Raw genomic sequence first — 21,811 nt, 5'->3', positions numbered from 1 at the left:
GTATGTATTCTCCTTGGTAGTTATCAAGGGCTGAAAATAAAGAGGAAAGTATTATACATAAGCATAACCCTAGACTGGCAAAGAGATGACGTTCAGAGATTCATGCACATTTACGTGAGCCTGTCTTAGACATGGGAACTTTTGAATAAAAGGCTTCTGTTTCTCAGAAAATCGACCATTTGACCTAAACACTCAGAAGTTGGGTAGAGGGGCTACCCTTAATTATTAGGGGTGGGACAGTCCGATAGTTGCGTTAATAATGTTGCAGCCAGGATCAGACAGTTTGTAGGAGGAGGTAATACCTCCTCTTAGACCTCCTGTTGTGGTCAGGAAAAAAACAAAACAAAAAGCTTTCAAGGACGCAAGGTCCTAGTGAATAGCTTGTGCATCCAAAACTACATGTATTTTTTCCATCTGTTCTTCCTGGGCTAATAGGAGGTTGCTTCCCCTTTTAACCCAGACGTTGCTGCCTTTCTTCAAGGCCTACTTAGAGACGATGGATTTTTAAAATTTATTTTAAGATTTGAAGACGCTTCACAAATTCACAGTGTAATAAAAATATTAACGTGCAGGACTGTGAATTCAGGCAATGTCACATCATTAGGTTTGTGCTGGTGCTCTGAAGTGCATCACAGTTATTAAATTTCATTATGCGAGATGGGCAAATCTTATCTTGGCCGCATGCTAGCGTCACAGCAGCGAACTTGTTGAATTCCCTTAAGTTATGGTAATATCTAGTGTGCAACCTAAACTCTGTATTACAAGTTTTGACACAACTCTGTTTCAACCAATGGGGAACATATATTATTTTCTATCCTTCAAAGCTGCTTTTCTGTAGAGATAACATTGGCAAGGATAGCTTCGAAGATAGGCGCTCACTCAGCGGAGGAACATTTCTGTATTACTCACACAGATAAGGTGGTATTAAGAACTTCCTTGGAGTTCTTACCAAAAATCAATTCAATCTTTTATAGTTGTCCAGAGATAATTCATCCGTCTCCCCATCCTAATCCGCGCTGGGGGGTGCAGAGGCAGGGAGAAGGATGTGGTACAAAAAAGCGGACGTTACAATCTCCCAGTCCTTTTGCCATTTATTTCAAAATTAAAAACTAAACCTTTTCTGAATGGGGCATCAGCCACAAAGCGATGGTCATTCCCAACTCAGTCATAGCCCAGTGACCAAAGCAGCTAACAAATTGCAAGGAATTAAAACTGCTCTCTCTGCCAGAAGAAACTACCTACGGTTTCTTTCCGTGGCAGGACGAGCTTGCCTCTCTCACGGAGAGATGCAGATCATACTGCAGATGAACAAACACCAACATTTCCCTTTTTTTAAGACATATCCCCTAATCCAAGGAGTGAGAGATGGACTCTCTCTCCTGACTGTATAAAAAATACCTGTTTAGCCAGATCACACCTTCTCTTCAGCAAAAGGTAAACTGGTAGGTTCTGTGTTACGTGTCCAAACTCATCCTGTACTTCTAATTTTCAGCTCTGCCACCAGTATTTTGTGTGACAGTGACCGTATGTAAACAGTTTGTCCTTTCTGAGCCCCATTTGGGTTTTTTCTCTGTAAAATGAGACCACTGATTTTGTTCGTCTGTGCAAATTCTTTGCCATTTGTGGATGAAGAGCCTGTAAAAATCTGTGGCTGTGGCATGAGCAGGTTGTCCTGAAATATCTGGTCTTTGTAACAGAAAATTCCCAAAACAGTGGCTTGGCAGAAATATTATTCCTGAGCAAGAATGAATTTAGACTTTTATTCTAATCAAGTATCTTGTGTCTCTAAATACCTGCTATTCTTGAGCAGTCACAGAGCTTATTAATCATATCACTGATGATAAATGATACTTTTTGCCGCTCTGTCATTCAGCATGTCTGGTGTATGTCAAGGGGAATATTCTCCTGCAGTAGTGCAGCGTATTGAAAATGGGAATAATGTATTTACAGTTTCTCAGGTGTCCTGTCTAAAATCGTTACCTGTCTTTTTTCCTCCCAGTTCCTTAACTGGCTTTTTTTTTTTCTCTTCTAATTTGCAGAAGGCATAGATGCAAGTCCTGACAACCCCTTTCTCACTTATGGCATTGAGGTGTCCTTGTTCTTGCTTACAAATTTTATGGTTAGAGTTCTTTATCCCCATAAGGCACCTAGATTTTTAAATGTCTTTCTGTGCAGGTAGCTGAGTACATCTTATATTTTTGTAGGAAACCTTTAATAGCCAGAGCACAAGATATTTATCCCACGGCAGCAGATGTATCTTAGAGACCCATAAAGAATTTATGGCAAAAGGAAGCTAGTAAATATTGTATTAAAATTTCTAATGTTCTATTTTTCTTGTTACTTTGTCCCACAGTTCTGGAGGTAATTTGGATTGAACTTAATGAGTTCCTGGGTGTACACAGAGTACACCAGTGTTTTGTATTTGTTTCTCTAGTCCAGAAATGGTGGAGGAGGGGGGAGAAGCTCAGAAATAAAACAATAATTTGATGTTTTCCAGGGTCCTCCCAAGCATTTGAAACAAACTCAAATATTTGTGGATCTGAATTTTTTTCTTAAAGGCTTTTTGGCCCCCTGCAAAAGAAGTGGCAGGTCCTTTTTGTACATTTCAGTGATATTTCATCTTTGAGAGAGATTTCTAGACATTATCTGAAGTTCTGCTGTCTGTCTTTCAACTCGGAGCACTGACAGTTCTTGGAAGGAGAGAGGAAAGGGTTTTCCTTCTCCCACTTTATTAGGGAATAATATGGGGTAAAGAGAGGGAAACAAAACAAGATTTGGAAGGTAAATTCAGGAGTGATTTCTGCTGAGTCAAAGATGCCGTTCAGGAAAAATAAATACGTCTCCTGCCCCAGATGGAAAAAGAATCCTCTGTCCTACTGCAAAGTAAGAGATCTGAAAGAGTCTTCTGAACTTTCTCCATCGGCAGCAGGAGGCTAAATCAGTACACAAGTGTCCTTATCTACCCTGAAGAGAAGATGAAGGAAGTCCTATCTCACCTAAAAGGGCTAATAGGTCTACTAAAATGCAAAAAGCAAAGTTAGCAACAGAAATTGTGCGTGTATACTGGGATATACTGACCTTGAATGTTACATTTTCATCGTGTGCCGTCCTTTTAAGTCAGAGGACTGATACCCCCGTGTCTGACACAGGCTGCTCCGTGCTGGCTGGAAGGTTTGTCTGCGGTAGCTGCAGGATACTGCCAAGGGGAGCTCTCCTCTCTGGCTGGTCGTTTCTCCCTCTTTCCTTTGAGTTGGTTAAGCAAGGTGATTAGGCTAAAAGTTGTTTTTTTCAGCGAGGAGGGAGAGGAGAATTTGGCTTTTCCTTCAGCTCACTGAACTGATCTGCCCCGTGGCTGCATGGCTGCTGGATGCTGTGGGACGAATGTCAGAGCACGGCTGTGCTTGAAGCAAGGGTAACGTGCAACCGTGCTCTAAGGTAGTCTACATTAGACAGTGTCGGTGCCCCACGTCCCAAGCTGCTGATCATGGCAACAACTTCATCCTCTATGAGGATGAGGTCCTCACAGAATATAGAATATTCTATACTGTAATATAGAATAAGCATTCTATTAGAAACCTGGCAAACCCATGAGACTGTAAGCTAATTAATCTTGGCCATAATGTGCTAGACAGATACGTTCTCATGGTTTGGCATGGTGACACTGAATTCACCACTTTAAGCAAGACAATGTATATCTTAGTGACCAAACTGGGATTCTTCAGCTATTCCTGGTTTCCGCTATAACATATGAATAATAAAGCAGGATCTGCAAAAGTTATATATCTAAAAGTTAGATATCTAAATGCCTTCTGAAGGTAATGAATGCTTCATGAGAATATGAGGTGTAATTACTTTTTAATAACTCCTGAGCTACGTCACATCTGAACAGCTTCTTATCTAAGAGTATCCCCAGGCGTTTTTTATTCTGCTGCATGTGCATATGAAACGAAGCCACAGCATCTGCAGTGACAGGTGTGAGATGGAAGAACTCGGGAGCGAAGAGACTCTCCCTAAACAAGCATTCGAGGACCAAAACTTGCAGGTTTTAGCGTGATGTGGTGGAGAAACCAAACCAGAAAGCGATTGCTCCCCATTCACATCCTGGCTCATTCCACAGCCTCTTTGACTGTGTGTCCACAACATCCTTATTTGTCCCATCTTCCTCATTTTGCCCCTGAAATACTTGTTTAGTGTAACTCTTCTTTATCTCCTCTCCCTCTTCTTACTGTCCCATTTTTCATGGGCTTCCTGGATGTTTTGTCCTTCATCCTTTGCTTTAGTCTTGCCTTTGGTCACCAGCCTCCTTCGTGAAAATGTCCTGAGTGACACGAAGAGCAAATGTGTTCTTCCCTCTTCTAGTTTTTATCTTTTTGCTAAATGCTAGCAAAAGAGAAAGCTTAGAGTAGGGGACAGGAGAAGGTAGAAAAACTGATACAGAAAAACTAGTATTTTCTGGGTTTCGGAAGGGGCAGGCAATGAAGACCAAACAAAGGGAAGAAAATACAAGGATGAGAGAAAATAGAGAATCAGAACAAAAGAAGAAACAAAGAAATGGGAAAGAAAATCTTCAGTGTTGTTTATGCTCATGATTTATTCAGGCAGCGGTGTGGGTGAAGGCAGTGCTTTACAAACATAATTCAGGTCCCTGCCCCGTGAATTTACAATTTGAATTAGGAAGTGGGAGAAATTAATACAGAAAACCTCCTGCATTTCAATCTATTTCTCTGTAACGCATCCCAGAGCATATTTCATTTTGGGTAGAGGAGGTAACGACAGATTGTTGTTGCTAATAGGATTTGGGTCAAACTGCTGCTTACTGTTTGGCACATAACTAGATTAATAGGGGGGTGTTCTTAAAAATTACATGCCACGGAAGGAAGATAATCCGCTCCCCACCCAATTTCAAGTCCCGTTCATCAGCAAAGGTGTTTGGCTGAGCGTACTCTGCAACAATTTATCCATTAAAACCCGAGTTTCCCTACCACTGGCTTTAATCCTAGCTTGGAAGGAGCTCCCTCGCCACAGCTGAGAGCGCTTCATTCTGCCTGAATCCTGAGAATACCAAGTGTTTGTGCTCACTCCCATAGATAAATCTCCCCTTCACCCCCCAAAACTCATGAGGGCAGGGGTGGTAAAGGTCTGAGTTTATGGAAGCTATGTGGAAGCTTGATCTGTATTAGCAAAGAGCTGGAAGACAGTCAAGCAACCTGGGTTAAAAATTGCCAAACTACCCCCCTGGATGCTAGCGAGGGCTGGTTATACCCACCTATCAGAGCGGCACTTACAGTTACGAGGAAACTATGTCTAGAAAATAGCTTATATGAGGTATTACATGAGATCTGCTGGAGCTGGAAGGTTGATGGGCTTTTAAAAACAAAGGTTGTAGATTTTATTTAACAGCAGTGGCTTTAAGACCACGGGTTTAGGAATTGTGGCAACAAAAAGATCAAATAAATAGTTACAGATTAATTTTGCATCAGCTATAAATGGTTTTGCTGCGTTTGATAGCAAAGGGCAATGTTGTATCTCAAGATGAAGAGTTGTCTTTAGTTTGTGGCTTCTTCGGGGGTCTTTGTAGAGCACCAGGTGTCGTCCCTGGGAATCTCAGTTCCCTCTCGGTACGGAGTCACCCGGTAGTGTACCAGTCTCAGGTCCAGGAAGCGGGAAGATTACATGGGAATCCAACAACTCTAAAATGAAGGATTTTTTTTTTATGTCTGAGTGGAAAGTTAATGTTACGTAAAACTGCCTACTGAAGCCAATTCCTTTGCTAAATTTGTTTTCTTAGGGTTTTTTCATTTCTCCCATGTGTCCAAGAAAAATATTGCTTAGCTAAAAGACATTAATTCAGTTTAAATCAGGGTATCAAGCCCTCTGAGTCTAGTGCTGATGTGTGTGCACAAGTTTCTTGTTTAAATTAAGTCTGCTGGTTACTGGCTCTTTGTTTGTTTCTCCACTATCCCTGCTTTCCCTATATTCAGGATGCTTATCTCATAAACTGCTAGAAACCTAACGGCTGAGTACCATTTTTTAAATAATTCAGATGGAAAAGCAATATCCTGCAAAATTCCTGTAATCAAGTATGTATACAATCCAGCTTGTGCAGAAACTTGATCAAAACAGATCCTTAACTTCTAGTTAAGCCTAATTAGTTTTTTTTTAAAAAAAACAGTGTTCAATACCAAACCACTTCTCATTTTCCTTTGCAATCAGCACATCATTTTTGTTTCATTAAAGGACACAAGTTGCATCCCTTAGATATACAGCTTGGGCGAGCTTTGCAAAACAATTAGTGCATCTTTCACATGGTCTAAACTTGATTGAATAATTACTCAAATAATGGTCAGTAATGGAATACATAGGGTTATCTCCTGGCTAATCCTCAGGTAATAGAGTTGGTGTATCTCTGATTTTTCTCTTAGCAGTTCCCAGTGAACAGGAGACTGAGACAAAAGTGATTATGGGAAGTAGAGGGAGTCACTGGAGGCCAGCAAGGAAAAGGAGGCCTTATCTTAAGCAATTAATCAAGAAAACTCCTATTGTGGGACAATTATTCAAAGCTAATTCTAAAATAGCTTTAGAGCCTGAGGTCCTGAAGGGGTTTTTTGTGGGGTTTTTTGGGCTTGTTTTTGTTTTGTTTTACGAATTTTGCCAAGGTCATTGGGAGCACTGGGGCAGGCCTCGCATCAAAATGAAGGCTGCTGCGTACTTAAGGGTGAGTTGAGTGTAAAGTGCAGCATCACGCAACGTTGGCTTTGCGGTGGTTGTCGGAGCTGTAAGTTTTTATTTTAAAAAATTGGGTTGGAACATTTCTAAAAAGAGACAGTATTTTTAAAGTTGCCTAATGTTTCCACAAAAATACCCTCTGTTAGTTTGCATCCATTGCAAGCGATACCAAGAGGAGGGGATCACAAATCATTCACCTTCATGCCCCCCTCTCCTCGCATACGTGCAGGACTCTGATATCAATCTCTCTTCTATTCTTTTTCTCTGTTTTTTTGCACTGCTTTTTGCATAGCGTAAATGTCCTGCAAAGGCTCGCAGCAACTGCAGAAGCGTAGGATTGTTTCATTGCTGTGGCTTTGCAAAAGGCCATGAGGTCTTTCCATTTGTCCCCAAAAAAAGCTCTTGAACAGTGCGAGCATCTGACAGACTCCTTTGCTCTGTTTTTAGCCTCTGAGGTCCCTTGGAAGTGAGATTTATTTGAAGATGTTGCTGTGATCCATGAGGTCCTATGGAAAGAAGCAATAGATTTTAGCAGCTGTCCCTGAAAAATTATAAGGTCACTGGAAAAAAAAACAGAGGTTTTAAATTGGATGTGGTTTAAATTTTCCTACGGCCTCCTGAATTGAGCTCCTTGCTGGAGTGGGAAGCTGCCCACAGAATTATTACTCGGCACGGTCACCCCCTGCTCTCGTAGCACTTTTTTTCCAGCGGTGCTGACAGCAGCGTTTTGAACCTGCCTCAGCACAGGGCTGTCCGATCTGGTTTCAGATGGCTGGTGAGTGCCGCCTGAGAAGTGCTGCTGTCTCCCTGTGTAGGTGATCGTGCCGCCCTGATTAGTTTTCTCTCTGCCTATGGGCACCTTTTGCAGGGCAGGGTTACAGGGAGAGGCAGGGACACACATGTGCTCCCATACAGACTAACAGCAGAGGGGCTGAAAGACAAAGAAAGTCACTAATTGGATTTGTAGCTGTAAGTAAAAAAACTCTTAAGGTAAACATTTTCCTCTCTTTAAGTCTTTCCTTGGCTTCTTTTGTGAAGACAGCTTGAAAGTATCTGTTTCGGGGGTGAACCCTTCCCAGCAAATTTAATTTTGAGGCTTGTCAAGCTTTATTAAAGCCTTATCATCAGTGATTTCCTTCTCTGCTAGATCAAGACGATTATATTTGTTATGGGATTCGTATTGTATCTCAGAATTCCTCCCAGCAAATGTGGGGTTTCATGTATGTACCAAGACACTCTGCTACCAATTCAGAGTACTGAAGTCCCGGGGTGTGCATTGTCAGCACATATTCATGAAGACTTTGGATGCTGTTCAGACAGTCGTAAGCTGGAACTGCATTCTTATTTCTCAGGTAGCAACTATTTAAATAAACGCATTGCTCTGGATGGCAAAAGCGTTCCTAATTGCTGCTGGTATCCTTCAAGGAATGAGCTGGTATATCCGTTCCCAACAGCTGGAGTATTTCATAAACACTTCTGCATATGGTGTGCACACGTATATTAAGAGAGAGGGTCAAAATATGCCTTTTTTTACTTTGAAGATGCAGTGACTCTGTCAGCACTAGTGGGAGCTTCCAGTCAGTGGTAGGGCTTTTTTGTTTCGTAATTAAATTTTGGTGAGATATGTTCATCTGTGCCACTATGGATAGATACCGCAGGTCGAGGGTGGTGTAGCAGTGTGGGCATACTTTCCCGTTTGCCCAGGATCTGATTGACATTTTTCTACATCTCAATTCGTATATTGAAAACAAACTTCCTCTTCCCCCGGTCTTTTCTCATTTTTGTGTAATATTTATTGCTGGAAAAATACTTAATTTCCCTTTCTTATCCAGTGAAGACAATCAAATGGATGGAAAAGTCTCTACGTGCTCCTCTGGTTTTTTTTTCTTATAGTCCCCAGAAGTAACCAAAGCACTTTGAAAAATACAGATACAGTTCTTGCCCTGAGCAGCTTACATTTGGTTTCGAACGTGCCCTCGCAATTGCAATAGGAAGAGGAGCGGAAAGGCAATTAATGGCCAAATGAGTTGTTGAAATAAAAAGTTATTTGAAGGTGTTATAAACACTCACAGCCTTTCTATGATGGCGAAGTTGCATCTTTCTCCTGCATAGCAAGAATGATGATGGTCTTTAAGTTGCGTTGAGCCAACGCTTCCTTCTGGTAATGCATTTTTGCAGAAGCTCCATCACGTGAGCAAGTATATAACAGATTAATACCCCAAACAGCCCGGGTTTACTTTTGAGGGGGTAAAGCAAGGCAGGTGCAGGTAACTGTAGCTGATTGCAGACCGCCTCGGGCAGAGGTGTTCTCTCTCCACCTGGCTTTTGCGCCGCACCTAGCGCAGCAGTGTCCGTGTTTATCCTCTGAACTTTGAGATGAGCTAATCATTCAGTAGGAAACCATTGTCTTCATATTCCCACTTCTTCCATGCTACTGCTTACACATCAAACATCTTCCCTGCACTGATCCATATTGCTACCGTCTCCCCTCCCATGTCTTCTACCTTTGCCACAAAACCAATATCAAGTCAGGACACTAATGATAGCTGGGCTGAAGGGCACGTTAGCTATTTATAGCAGCAATATAAATAGAAATATGCTTATTAATACAATCTAAAATACCCACTGTGCCATCATGTCTGCCTCTTACTTGCTGTCTCTGAGACTCCTGAGGACAAGAAATGCAACTCTAGCAATTCTAGAACCTGTGCCCTAAACCACGGTTCTGCTGTCACGGGTGCGCTACACAGAAAGCAAAGCTTTTGGGGTTTATATTTTGAACTTTTGGGAAGAAAGGGTGAAGTCTGAAGTAACACGATGAAAGAAGTACGTGATGTCTATGGGGCAATTATGCCTTGGCATTTCTGGGCTTCTTTAGCAGTGTCGCAAAATAAGATATTAAATAATCATTGTATTTTCTCACTTCCAAATCCAAGTGCCTGAATCCATATGTGGGTTGCAAATCTGTGGAGGACTCAAACAAATTCTGCAATGCCAGGTAAAAGTTACTAGTATGGCAGAAGTACTGGTAGCACAATGTAATAAATACCTGTTTTGTTCCTCTGCTAGGAGGTATAAATTGTTGCATCCTCAAATATTTGTAAAAGCCTGGGGTTTTTTAGCACAGGATTTTATTGAAGGTAAAACAGTATATTTCCTTATACAAGACCATAATATATAAAAGGAAAAGCACTATAAAATCCTTCAAAATGTTTATATAGGTTCAGTGTTTTTGTTTCTAGTAAGATTTGTAATACTTGAAAAGCTGGTTTGGAAAGCTCAGCCAGGAAGATTAGATATGGAGGTGCAAAGTGAAAAGACTGACCGTCCGCTTTCCTTTTGTCAAGAAAAATACGTATAAACCCCTTGTGTTACATTTGAGAATTGTTAGATACAGATAATGCGACATGGATTTTGAGTCTTTAGATCATAAATTCGATCTTTGCAAGAGGAGCGGTGCCGAATCTTTAGTTATAACAGAAATTCTCATCCAGGAATACTTCCAGGAAGATTATTAAAATACTCCAGGTACTGACATCGGCTACAAAGATCTACTTGTGCATATTTCTTTAAAGGGGGGGAAAAAACACCTTAATACACAGTATTACCATAGCTAGGCCCTATTATACTATTGTAATCATAGCTGAAGCAAGAACGGTGATTAACGATGGCAATTTATTGTATCTGACGAGGGGAGAAAATAGGAGATGTTGTCGTTATCATAAATCATATCATAAATAACCAAAGAGAAGCACTCAGAAAGCTTGTGTGGTGTCAGCAGCAAGCCCTTTCAGGCACGTTAGCCCAGGATGTAGCCATAGAAACCCCAAAGTCATATTGTTATCTTAGTCTTGCTGCAGTTATGTGATACAACAGTATTAACATATAGATTAGGCCATTTATAATACTAGGTGTCATTTCAGGTTGGCTTGCTTATATAGCATTTTAGTTTTTTATTGTGCCGAATGTTAGGGAAATGCTGCATTTTTACAGGTCAGTATAGAGCCATTTATAACGTATCGGCTTCACACCTCTGTCAGTCTTGCTAATGTACTCTGTTATTGATTGGTTGTACTCTATGAATTGTCATTGCCTAATTACCTTGTCTTTGCTAATAATTTCATTTTTTAGAAGTCAAAATGTTCCTTTAAAGAGAAAACCTCTACTCCTGCACGCATACTTCGGGGCGAATTCCTGATTCTGTTAAGGACTTTTTATTCCAGAGGGAGTGAAAAGTAAAATAAAAAGCATCCAGATTAATCCAGATTTTGTCATGGAGTTTTTCTGTCCCTGGCTCTGTGTTTTGATCAGACGCCGGTGGTTTTCACATCACGCTCTGTTCTGCAGATTTCAGGGGAGAGACTCAATCACAGGTAATTCAGGGCGACACCAAAGTGACCGAACCAAGGCTGCCCTGCTGATAGCGAGCTGGCTGGTTCCCATGCGTCTTCTTGCTCGATCACTTCCTAAAGATGCTTCTGTGGTTGCTTTTACTCTCCATCCACAGTCTGCATAACAGCTCCAGACACATTAGCATAGCACTGCCATGCACGGGCATTTATTCATGTATGTATGTGTGATCTACAAAAACCGTTTTAAAAAGCCGAAGAGAAAATAAAGTCTCCCTCTTTGTATTTAGACAGAAACACTTTTTTGCTTGCTATAAGCAGCGCAAGTGCAGGACTGATATTTTGTCAGGTCAGAGAGAGATTGTGAGTGTAGTTGATAACAATCTGCCAACGCTGTTTTTCTGTCTTCAGCAGGAAGCTGGGTGTGTCATTTTAAGAATCCTGGGTAGTTTGGCTTCATAAACATTGCACATTATAAAAAGTATTGTAATGAGGACCGCCACTAGTAAGCATTTAAAACTGTTATTCTCATTGCATCCAGCACCCTAAAGCAGCAGTGGAAGCCAAAGTTGCACATTATACCCTAAGCCAAGATCTGATGCCCAAAGAGCGATGCTCTGCACCTCTCTGCTCTTCTTTCCCACACCCTTAGGCTTGTGTGATCTTGAGGTAGGCTTTTTACTTTGCCAGCTGGACAGGAAAATACTTCCTCTTTGTTTTTTTCCTTCCACCCCCAGATATATTTCCATCTGAGGTGGCCCATTAAGTCACCTCACTATGGAGAAGGGGCAAAGTGATGATATAAGAAAGGAGGTGCAGGAGTTTCCTCTGCCTTGTTATAGTCCATTCTCCTGCACAAACGCTTGAACCAGAACAAAAGAAAGGACAGGACTGTTTCTTTTTAAAGCAACGCTGTGATGTAGAACTACAGCTTTAGTAGTTGTGATTTGTTTCTGGCAAACTAGGGATTTCTTACTGTTGTGCTGATGTTCAAAAGTTCATCTCTGTTGATTTCATACCAAGAAATGCCTAATGAAGACTGTGAAGCAGTTGTTCAGCAGGGCGGAGAGGTAACTGAATTGGTCTGGAAATTTGTGAGTCCTGAACCAGATTACTGCTATCCTCTGTATTTCAAGATGGATGGATGTATTTTGTCATTAGGGATGGAGTGGGGTTGTTGACCACTTGTAGCTTCTTAGTGCTTCAGGCTAAGAACTACTTTTGGAGTGATAAATGTCAGGCAGCCTTGCTTAACACCTCCAGGTTCAGTCCAGAGTAATACCAGTTGTCAAAGGCACCACCCAGCCATTTGGGCCAAAAGTTTCCAGTGTGACTAACGAGTCTGGATGCTTAACTTCAGGCACCGTTAACATCCTCTTCACTGTTGTAGTTGTGTGTGCAAAATCACTAGCCACACCTGAAAGCTCTTTTTTTATGTATTTGTGGTTTCTGCATTTTAGTACATACTGAGAAGGCGCTGGAATGAGCTTGCTGGCAATGTCAGTGGAAAAATTTGAGACACATGGAAGATGACCTCCTTGATGGTGCTCTCTTACCATCTCTCTTCCCAGAGAAAGTGTCAACTGGAAAATGCCAGGGTTTGATAATAGGTTGGTTGATCTCCTTTATACGGTAAAAGAGAAATCTCTTGGTGTATTGCCCGTTTGGTAAACAGGTCACATCAATGTTCAGTTGTGTTCATATGGCAGAGAAATAATATATAATAATAATATATATATATATAAAACATATATATATATACACACACACATATACCTATATGAAATCTGGCATTTTGAGCTCAAAATGTATCGCAGATATCTTGGTGTGTCCATTTTGCATTAGGGTCTCAGGATATTGGCCTGTAGGATATCAGGATTGAATTTTGTCGCTCTTCCATTAATTTCCTTTATGGACTACAAGCACACTTTCTGTTTGTTTTGGGAAAAGGCCATTGTTATTAAAAGTTCAAGAGATAAAACCTATCATGGCATAAGAAAAAAACTTCTCACTTTTAACAAAGTCAAAAGCCCCTGCTTACTAGGATGTGATAGGATTGTTAAGCTCTTGACTTAGTGACTTAAAATTTCCCAAAAGGTATCTGGCTTAATCTCATGCTTTATATAGACAATAGGAAAATTATTCTGGAAGTCTGCAGGAAGTTTGGGATTTTTTTTCCCACTAAAAACTTTCATCTGTTGGGTGGGAACGATCACTGCCTTTCTTGCACTTGAGAGGCCGAGCTCGCTTTGTATAAAACCTTCAGCTCAGTATCCATGCGGTTGTAAGGGGCATGTGCTTGGAAAGAAACATGTGTTGAAGATTTCAGTGCAGGCACTGTCACATTATTTCCTCTCACAAGTCCTAATTTTCCTTAAAAAGCCTGACGCTTTCATCTTCCATACGTCGGTACTTGGTACTGTGCAGTGCAAAGGGGCGGCGAGACCTGATACGAGCAGAACCGTGTGTGAAAGAAATGCGCGATCTACTGATAGATCTGTACTTGGCCATTGTGCATCCCGTTAGAAAAGAAAATGTTCCAATTCTGTTTAAAAAGAAAAGGGTTATGGAACAAATTTCATTATTGAAAATAGGCATGTATGGGTTACATGGAAACATCTGCTCATTCAGAATCGTATCCTAGCGGGTTTGCTCTGATAGCCGATACTCTTTATCTGGCATACTGAAGTTAATATCAGATACCAAATGCCAAAATCTTGCATTATTATAATAACAAGTGTTGGCTTCCACAGGAACTGTTACCTGCCAGAAATGTGTGCAATTAATATGTTAGCCATTGCATTGGAGGTAAGAGGCTGCTGTTACTAACATCATGTTATGCTTTCTTCAGCAAGCGGTGTCAGTCTTTAGGCCAGCACATCTGACTCGGCTTCATCTTGTACCTAAGAAATACTGGTTTATTCTTAGATCTCCAGGTCTTAGCCAGGTGGTTTTATCCTACCACCAACCTGTGACATAGGGAAATATTAATCCAGTTTCCAGAAGAGAGACTGGAACTTTGCTTAAATCAAATACCGGCCAAGTGACAGTTTTTGGCAGGGTCAGTAACTGGGTAGAGATCTTGTCTGTCCCGGTCTGGGCCATGTTCCTTAGGACATCGACTGGCTGTAAGTGCTTACGCTGCTATCTCAGAAGCTACCAAGCAAAAAGTCTGGTAATGACCAAGATGATGACAATTTTAATTTTATATATATTTTTTAATATGTATATATGTATGTCATAGTTTTTCTTGCTTGAAGAATGTCTGTACACAGGTGTGTTTCTCTTCAATCAGAAGAGTTTTGCATCTATTTTTTCCTGTTTTCACTTTCATCAGACCTGTTGTTGAAAGAGCAACGTGTGCAGCCTCCTCTAATGAGGCAGTCAGGAGAGCACGATAGTGTGCTACGGGTGATTGCACTTCTTTTTTCTGCAATAAAGGCAGAATTTCTGTTCCTTTGTACCCCTGTGTCAGATTTAGGGACAAGTAGTCCCTCGATCATTGTGAACTTAGAAGTTCATGACTGAAGTGTGGAGTATTAATGGCCTGAAACTGAGCCGTGGCCAAATTAAGAAGGTACACACTCAATAAACCTTTGGTTTTGGAATTCCTGCTGTGCTACAGAAACATGATGTACAAAGAAAGAAAATTTGTGCTTCTTTAGTGGTTTTTCATTAAAAAGGTGCAGGAGTTCTAGTTTCTTGCCTGAACTATTCAGCTTAAGAAATTCTCCAGTGTTTGAAGTGGTGACAGATCCCCACGACTTGTGTTTGGGATTCTAATACTTTCTGTCCAGAGATCCTGAGGAGCTACATATTTACCAAGTTCAGCTTTCACAGCACCTCTGTGAGATGAAATTATCATCGCTTGTCAGACGGGAAGGTGACAGTACATAGTGTGACCTGCCTGAGATCGTGCTGCAGACCCGTGTCAAGAGAGGAGTGGATTCCTTCCTTCCCTAACTTCAAAATCATCCTTTCATGAAAGTGAAGAACTTGCCTTGTTACATAGATGCAGGTGATGTTACACATCCTAATACGCTCTGGCCAGAAACGCTGTCTTAACAGTTTTCTCAGAAGCAGCGTGCTAACGGCTGTCAGTTTGTTTTATTTCAGCGTTGGACAAGTTCACCTTCGGGGCTGGGCTGCGATGGCTGAACCCATCCCTTCTGTAACCTGCGCATCGTCTGAACCCCAGCTCTGCACATGGGCCCGGCTGACATAATAAACAATCGCTCTGTATAGCTTTAGTAATGTGAGCATTAATATTGATCCAGCACTGACTTCTCTAACAACAACCAAAAAAAAAAAGAGGTATCTGTTATCTTGAGAAACCTCCCAAACAGCTCTAGTCTCCTTTCATTACAGGAGAGAGTTATTAGGGCAGATGGCCGAGGTGATATCCATTTGACCTATAGATGCTAACTCAAGAGTCGGATCATTAATAAGGTGGCTGGAGATAGGGGGAGATGGCAGTAAAGAGAGTTAAAAAGCAGTCCTGTGCACAAAGGATTGTGCGTTGAGAAGTGCCGGGGCGTGAATGAGATGGACAAATGTGAAAAAGAGGCTGCGTGTTTTTAAATGCTCATCGCCAAGTCAAGCAGATTGCACTTAAAAGTTGGTATTCTCCCATATTTGGTTCCTGCTCCTGTGGGAATCCTTCTGGAGGAAAAAAAGCCTGTAGCTCTTGAATGTAAGACAGAGATTTCACTTTCTCTAATTAACCCTCCCCCCCAAAATAAAAACCAAACCTGCTTCATTGTTTTCTGCCACGGTCACAGCTGTGGTGGCTCAGGTTTGAAAGCCGCTGCCTGGCAGAAAACCAGTCCTCGCTGAGGATCAGCCCGTGGCCTTATTCCAAGAGAAATTTGGGTTTCATTTGACCACGATAGGATTCCAGATTGTCATCTGAGCGTGTCTGAAAAGTGGTGAATGTGTGTCAGTAGTTAAGTGCTCGTGAACTTCCTTAGTCCCTGGATTGTTCAGGACTGACCCAGGCAATTTTTTCCAGATGTTTTGGGGAATCCAAGTCCGTATAAAAGGGATGGTAATGCTTCTGCTTCCTTACTAAGTTGTCTTTGTGGCTTGCAGGAATGTGCATGAAAGCCGGAGCCAAGACACCCCGATTTCTAGTCTCACCTCTACAAACTGCACTTTAACCTTTCCTGCCCTTCCCTGGCATCCCCACACAAGATCACAGAAACTTTGTGGTCCCGTTGCAAACTTTACTTGGCCTTATTAAAAAAAAAATAAGCATTGCTCTTTTTTTATTGTACAAAACTCCGGTCTCTGTTCTCCAAACCTCCTCTGAAATTGTTTTTTCACCTTTGATCCAGCAGCTGCTGGTTTTCTGCAATCCTGAGTAGGTAGAACATGAGAAGCACCTTGGGATAGGAAGGAGTTACAAAAATATGAAATATTGCAGTGCACTTCCGTGAGACATGGTATAGCAGAATGGCTGTTTAAGCGGACACCGGGCAGAAATCTTTAGCAAATAAATGTGCTGATTTTTTCTAGTAAATGTAATTTTTTTCACTGCTTGTTGCAGTAGTTTCTCTTCTCCTTTACTGACTCTTTTTATCCCCATGGTTTTTACATTAAAATGGTTTCTGTTGCTATCTCTTAAAGTCTGCATGATCAAACCCCTTCTTTCCTAATGTTTGAATTTGGCTACACTTTTCATCTTGTAGCTGAGGCAGAAGACTTCTCTAAATCCTGATTTTAAAGTATGGTGTTTGTTTTAAATTTTATCACTCTTTAAAATTTTAATTGAAAACAAACTCTCAGTAGCAAACTGGGTTGACTGGGGTTGGGAAAGAATTGCTCGGTAGCAACCCATGCGGTATGACATTTGATGAATGCTAATTCTTCATCCCCAAAACAGTTTTGAGCAGATGAAGGCAGCTGATTTCTGCAACAGCTTAACCAGAGATTGAAATGACTTCCATGATCTGGAAGCAGATTTTTTCCCCCCATAGCAGGTGCAGGCTCGGTCCACAGTGATTTCTCAGTTATACTCTTAACTTTGCAGTTTAAAAAATTTAATGTCAGTGCCCAGCCAGGCAAAACCTAACTCCCTAACATTTCTGTTTTTCACGGAAGGCTAAGACTTTATCCTCAGGCAAAGTCTCCTCTCTGGGCTGGCTGCTGTAAATCCTCTGGGCCCTGGCAAAAGCCAGAGTTGCTAGCTCATTTTACTTAATTTGTGATGCTGGCAAGATTTGTGCTGCAGCCCAGGGCTCTTGACTCAACTCTCCTAAATCAGAGCATTGACACATTACAGTAGAGAAACACCAGCACAGAAAACCTGAAAATAAACGGCTCGAAAAGAGATACTTCAGAAAGATGCTGTCTTACGAAGCTTTAAATGGTGTTAGTGTTATAAGTTTCTCAGTGATTGCTTCTTTAAAACCACCTGCTCATTAAAAAGTTGGGTTTTATCTGCTGTCGTAGTAAATGTTTTTTATTACATATTTCATGTGAGAATCTTAGGGCACTTGATATCTTTCCGCAGAAACCCTGCTAGACAAAATGTCATGCGTTTTTGCAGGTGGGTAAACAGAGACATGGGGTAAAGTGAAGTGAGCTTTTCTACGCAGGAATGTTAACCCACCATAGGTGTAATGATGTAATTACAGCAAATATAAATATGTCAGGTTAATGCCGGTTTGCTCGTTCTTATTCCAGACTAAGAATCCTTTTTCGTGCTTGGATAATTCCATTTCGAAAGTGAGGAAGTATATCCAAGAGGATAAAGTGCTTGGCTGTGGTTGGGGACATCAGAGGTTCTCTTCTGAAACCTGCCGTGGATTTGCTGGGAGATCTCAAGTGCATTTTCTCCTTTCTCTGCACCATAATGTCACATGTGTAGGACTGAAGATGGTGTTATATGCAGGAAAAACAAAATCGCTATTAAACAAAAAAAAAAAAAAACCAATCACACTTGTGGTGTCCCCGCTGGCTCGAAACAGTTAGTGCCTGAGGTCCACATTGTGCATGTTTCAGGTTTATCTTATTTTCAGAAGCTGTTTTTTCGGTCTCATAGCCTGAACGCCCGCTTGGGACTGGAACACATTAGGTGTATTCCTCTGGCAACCTATCTTTCATGTTGGTTTCACTATAGCAGGAAGCCAGCATGTGCGCGCCAGGATTGTTCCATGATGCAAACAAAACAACAGTAAGCGGGGATGCATTTCAAAGGCACGCTCCTGCTCCAAACCAACGCACACACGCAATGCTGGGGTGTTCCCACATAATCATAACAGATAATGTCCGTGTGCAGCAAGCTCTTAAGATGGTATCGGAGACAGGACCTGGCAGGTTGAATGAGGCTTAGTCCTCTGCTTTAACCTTCAGACTGTGCTGCTTCAGGAAAAACAAACTGGGTTTAGGAAGACATTTTCCTAGTAGTTAATCTGCAGTCAAAATTGTGATATATAAGCAAGAAAGCTAATTCCAGTGAATTTTACTTTGATGTATGCTTTGCAGTCCGCTTTGTTACAGCAAAAAATGCTTCAACCTCTCTCCCTTCATTTAAAATGAATGAAGCAGGTTTGAGTTATAATAATCCCAACAACTGCAGTAAGAAATAATCAGGACGTTTTTAGGTAGAACTGACACTTTGGACCTGCTTTACAAGGTCTGCCATCACTGGTGAGCTCTGCCCTCATATCCATTGCTTGTGGGTTTGACGTTGCACTGCGATGAGGGCACCCGCCAGTTGTGATGTTGGCTGATGCAAGACAGAGGAGATGCCATGCTTTCCTTCCAAGTAGACCAGTAGGAAGCTGTTCGGTGGTCAGTTATCTCTTAGGGGCTGAGATACATGTGAACATTTGCTCTGATGTCTATTTGTTTCTGTAAAACCCATTTTTAATTATCCTAATGCCTTTTTAAAATGTTTTTTGTTACAGAAGAGGAAGAGGAACAGGTGCCTACCGATGGAGGTACATCTGCAGAGGCCATGCAGGTGCCACTGGAAGAAGAAGGAGATATGGAAGAGGATGAGGCAATTAATGATGAGAACTACTTGAGCAAGAGACCATTAGAAAGTCCTGATGCTGAGGATTTTCCACCTGTAAAACGGCCAAAACTCTCGGTTTCCAAAGGGGACACCTTGGACGGAGCTTTGGAACCACGTGAGCCTCTTAGCTCAATAAATACTCAAAAAGTACCACCAATGCTTTCTCCAGTTCATGTTCAGGACAGTACAGACTTAGCCCCTCCTTCTCCAGAACCACCAATGTTGGCTCCCATCGCAAAATCGCAAGTGCCAACCCCCAAAACTTTAGAGGCAAAGCCATTTGTGCCCAAAACAAAATCCAAAACAAGTTCTCCAGGACAGAAGACGAAATCACCTAAAACTACGCCCTCACCAGTGGTAACTGGGAGTCCCATACGTTCACCAAAAACTGGATCCAAAGAAAAAAAGTCACCAGGTCGCGCCAAGAGCCCAAAAAGTCCTAAAAGTCCAAAGGTTCCTGCTCATGTTCCCCAACCACCTGTCAAGCCTGAAACACCAAGTAGAACCCCTCTGGCTGCATTAAGTGACAAGATAGGAAAGGAAAACATTCAAGTAAAACAAGGGCAGACGCCACCTGAGCCTGCCACCAAGCCAAATATTGAAAACCAGACTAAGAAAGTACTGGTAATGGACAAGACCATTGATGACTCCATTGATGCTGTGATTGCTCGTGCATGTGCAGAACGAGAACCGGATCCCTTTGAGTTTTCCTCTGGTTCTGAATCAGAAGGGGAAATTTTTACCAGCCCTAAAAGACTTTCTATTTCAGAGACTACAACCCCTAAACCTTCTGTTTCTGCCAATAATGCGAATAAGGCAGGAGCAACTCCAATACCTCCCTCAGGTGGGACTTCAAGTTCAGACATTTCATGGACAATGGATGACTCGATTGATGAAGTCATTCGAAAGGCAAACATGGGGACACCTTCCAATCCACCTACCAACTTCACTTATTTCTCCTCACCTTCTGCTTCACCGCCAACTCCAGAACCTCTTCTCAAAGTCTATGAGGAGAAAACCAAGTTGGCTTCATCAGTAGAAGTGAAAAAGAAGTTGAAAAAGGAGCTGAAGACAAAAATGAAGAAGAAAGAAAAACAAAAGGAAAAAGATAAAGAGAAAAACAAGGAGAAGAACAAGGAGAAGGAAAAGAACAAGGAGAAGGATAAAGACAAGGAAGGAAACAAGGAAGCAAAATTTCAGTGGAAGGAACTACTCAAAGAGGATGATCTTGATCCCTATAAATTCAAACTAAAGGACTTTGAGGATGCTGACACAAAAGTAAAGTTGAAAGATGGCAATATCAAAAAAGAGAGAGAAAAACACAAAGATAAAAAGAAAGAGAAAGAGAAAGGTAAAAAAGACAAGGATAAGAAAGACAAAGAGAAACTTAAAGATAAGGGTAAGGAAGATAAGATAAAGGTTCCATCAGCACCTCTTGTGTTACCTCCCAAAGAAATGTCTTTGCCCTTGTTCAGCACACCAACTGCCATGAGGCTTCCCAGCATGTTACCTTCCTTGTCTCCAATGCTTCCTGAAAAACTGTTTGAGGACAAAGAGAAACCAAAAGAGAAGAAGAAAGACAAAAAGGAGAAGAAGAAAAAGAAAGAAAGGGAGAAGGACAAAGAAAAGGAAAAGAAGGAGAAGGAAAAGGAGAGGAAAGAACGAGAGAAGAAAGAGAAAGAAAAAGAGAAACACAAACACGAAAAGGTAAGCTGTTTAGTTGAGTTGAGACGGCATACTCGCTTGAAAATGCACATGGATTCCTGTATTTCCTGCTGAGCATTGTTTAAGAGCTTTGAGGAGTTGTGCGGTTACAGGTTTGGTAGTTTTTAAAAATAACAGCCTCAAGGAAGGCAGTCGCCAAGAGTTCAGGGATTGTCCCACGTCTTTGGAAGACAAGACAATGGAAGTTCAATTTGGTGAAGCTGACATGTGAGAATGACTTTCTGGTGTTCCTCAACTCACTTTTCACTTTGAAAAGCCAGGGCTCAGACTCAATGACGGCACACACACAACAAACGTATGTAGTGTGCAATGCACATACTGTGTTTGTAGATTTCCACTAGTAGGGCCAGCAACCACATACCTTCCATATAAACTTTAAATTTAGTATCTAAAAGTCTACTGTTTCAAAGCTGGTAGAAGTCTGTAAATTACTAGGTGCACAGAAATGAGAACCAGACTGCCTTCAAATAAACAAGTTTGCCAGTTATCTCAGATGTTCAGAAGAGCTGCTGAACCCTCTCTTAGCAAGACCGCCCCCTTGTTGCTCCAATTTGTTTGAAGTATGAAAATCGTTTTCAAATTATGGTCTAAATGTTCAAATGTCACCTTTCGTTTTGAGTCTTATGCTTGAGAGAGAGGAGAGGAGAGCTGGTTTTCAAGTGGGTTGAGCTCCTTCCACTCCTGTAATTCTTACTGATTTACATCAGCCAAAGATAATTTCTTCTTTCCAATATCACCTAATCTTGAGAGTATATTTAATATTTAAGAAATGAAACCAGCATATTTGCATGTTATCAGATTTGAAATCCCATTAGAAACGGCTCCCCTAATTCAGGGTTTGCTCTAATTTTTTGTCACTTCACCTTATAATACGCATTAGATTGTTAATATTGAAAAAAAAAAAGGAAAAAGGAAGACAAGAGATTGTGATAACCTTGGCTACAGGATTTCCTAAATCTCTATCCTTAGCATTAGGAAGCACTATATA

General features: G+C 41.3%; 1 protein-coding gene across 3 annotated transcripts in view; it reads left to right on the top strand.

The window, feature by feature from the left end:
• The window catches only part of TAF3 (TATA-box binding protein associated factor 3), a 119,710-nt gene that overhangs the window by 71,245 nt on the left and 26,654 nt on the right, over positions 1-21,811 (top strand). For all 3 annotated transcript variants that reach the window (XM_075081642.1, XM_075081644.1, XM_075081645.1), the window contains one exon: positions 18,989-20,805. In XM_075081642.1, the coding sequence (XP_074937743.1) occupies positions 18,989-20,805 (1,817 nt within the window). The remainder of the gene's footprint in view (positions 1-18,988; positions 20,806-21,811) is intronic.

The sequence above is a fragment of the Phalacrocorax aristotelis genome, chromosome 1 (genome assembly GCF_949628215.1).
Source record: "Phalacrocorax aristotelis chromosome 1, bGulAri2.1, whole genome shotgun sequence".
In the NCBI taxonomy this organism is placed as follows: Eukaryota; Metazoa; Chordata; class Aves; order Suliformes; family Phalacrocoracidae; genus Phalacrocorax; species Phalacrocorax aristotelis.
This window is presented reverse-complemented; position numbering and strand designations above follow the sequence as displayed.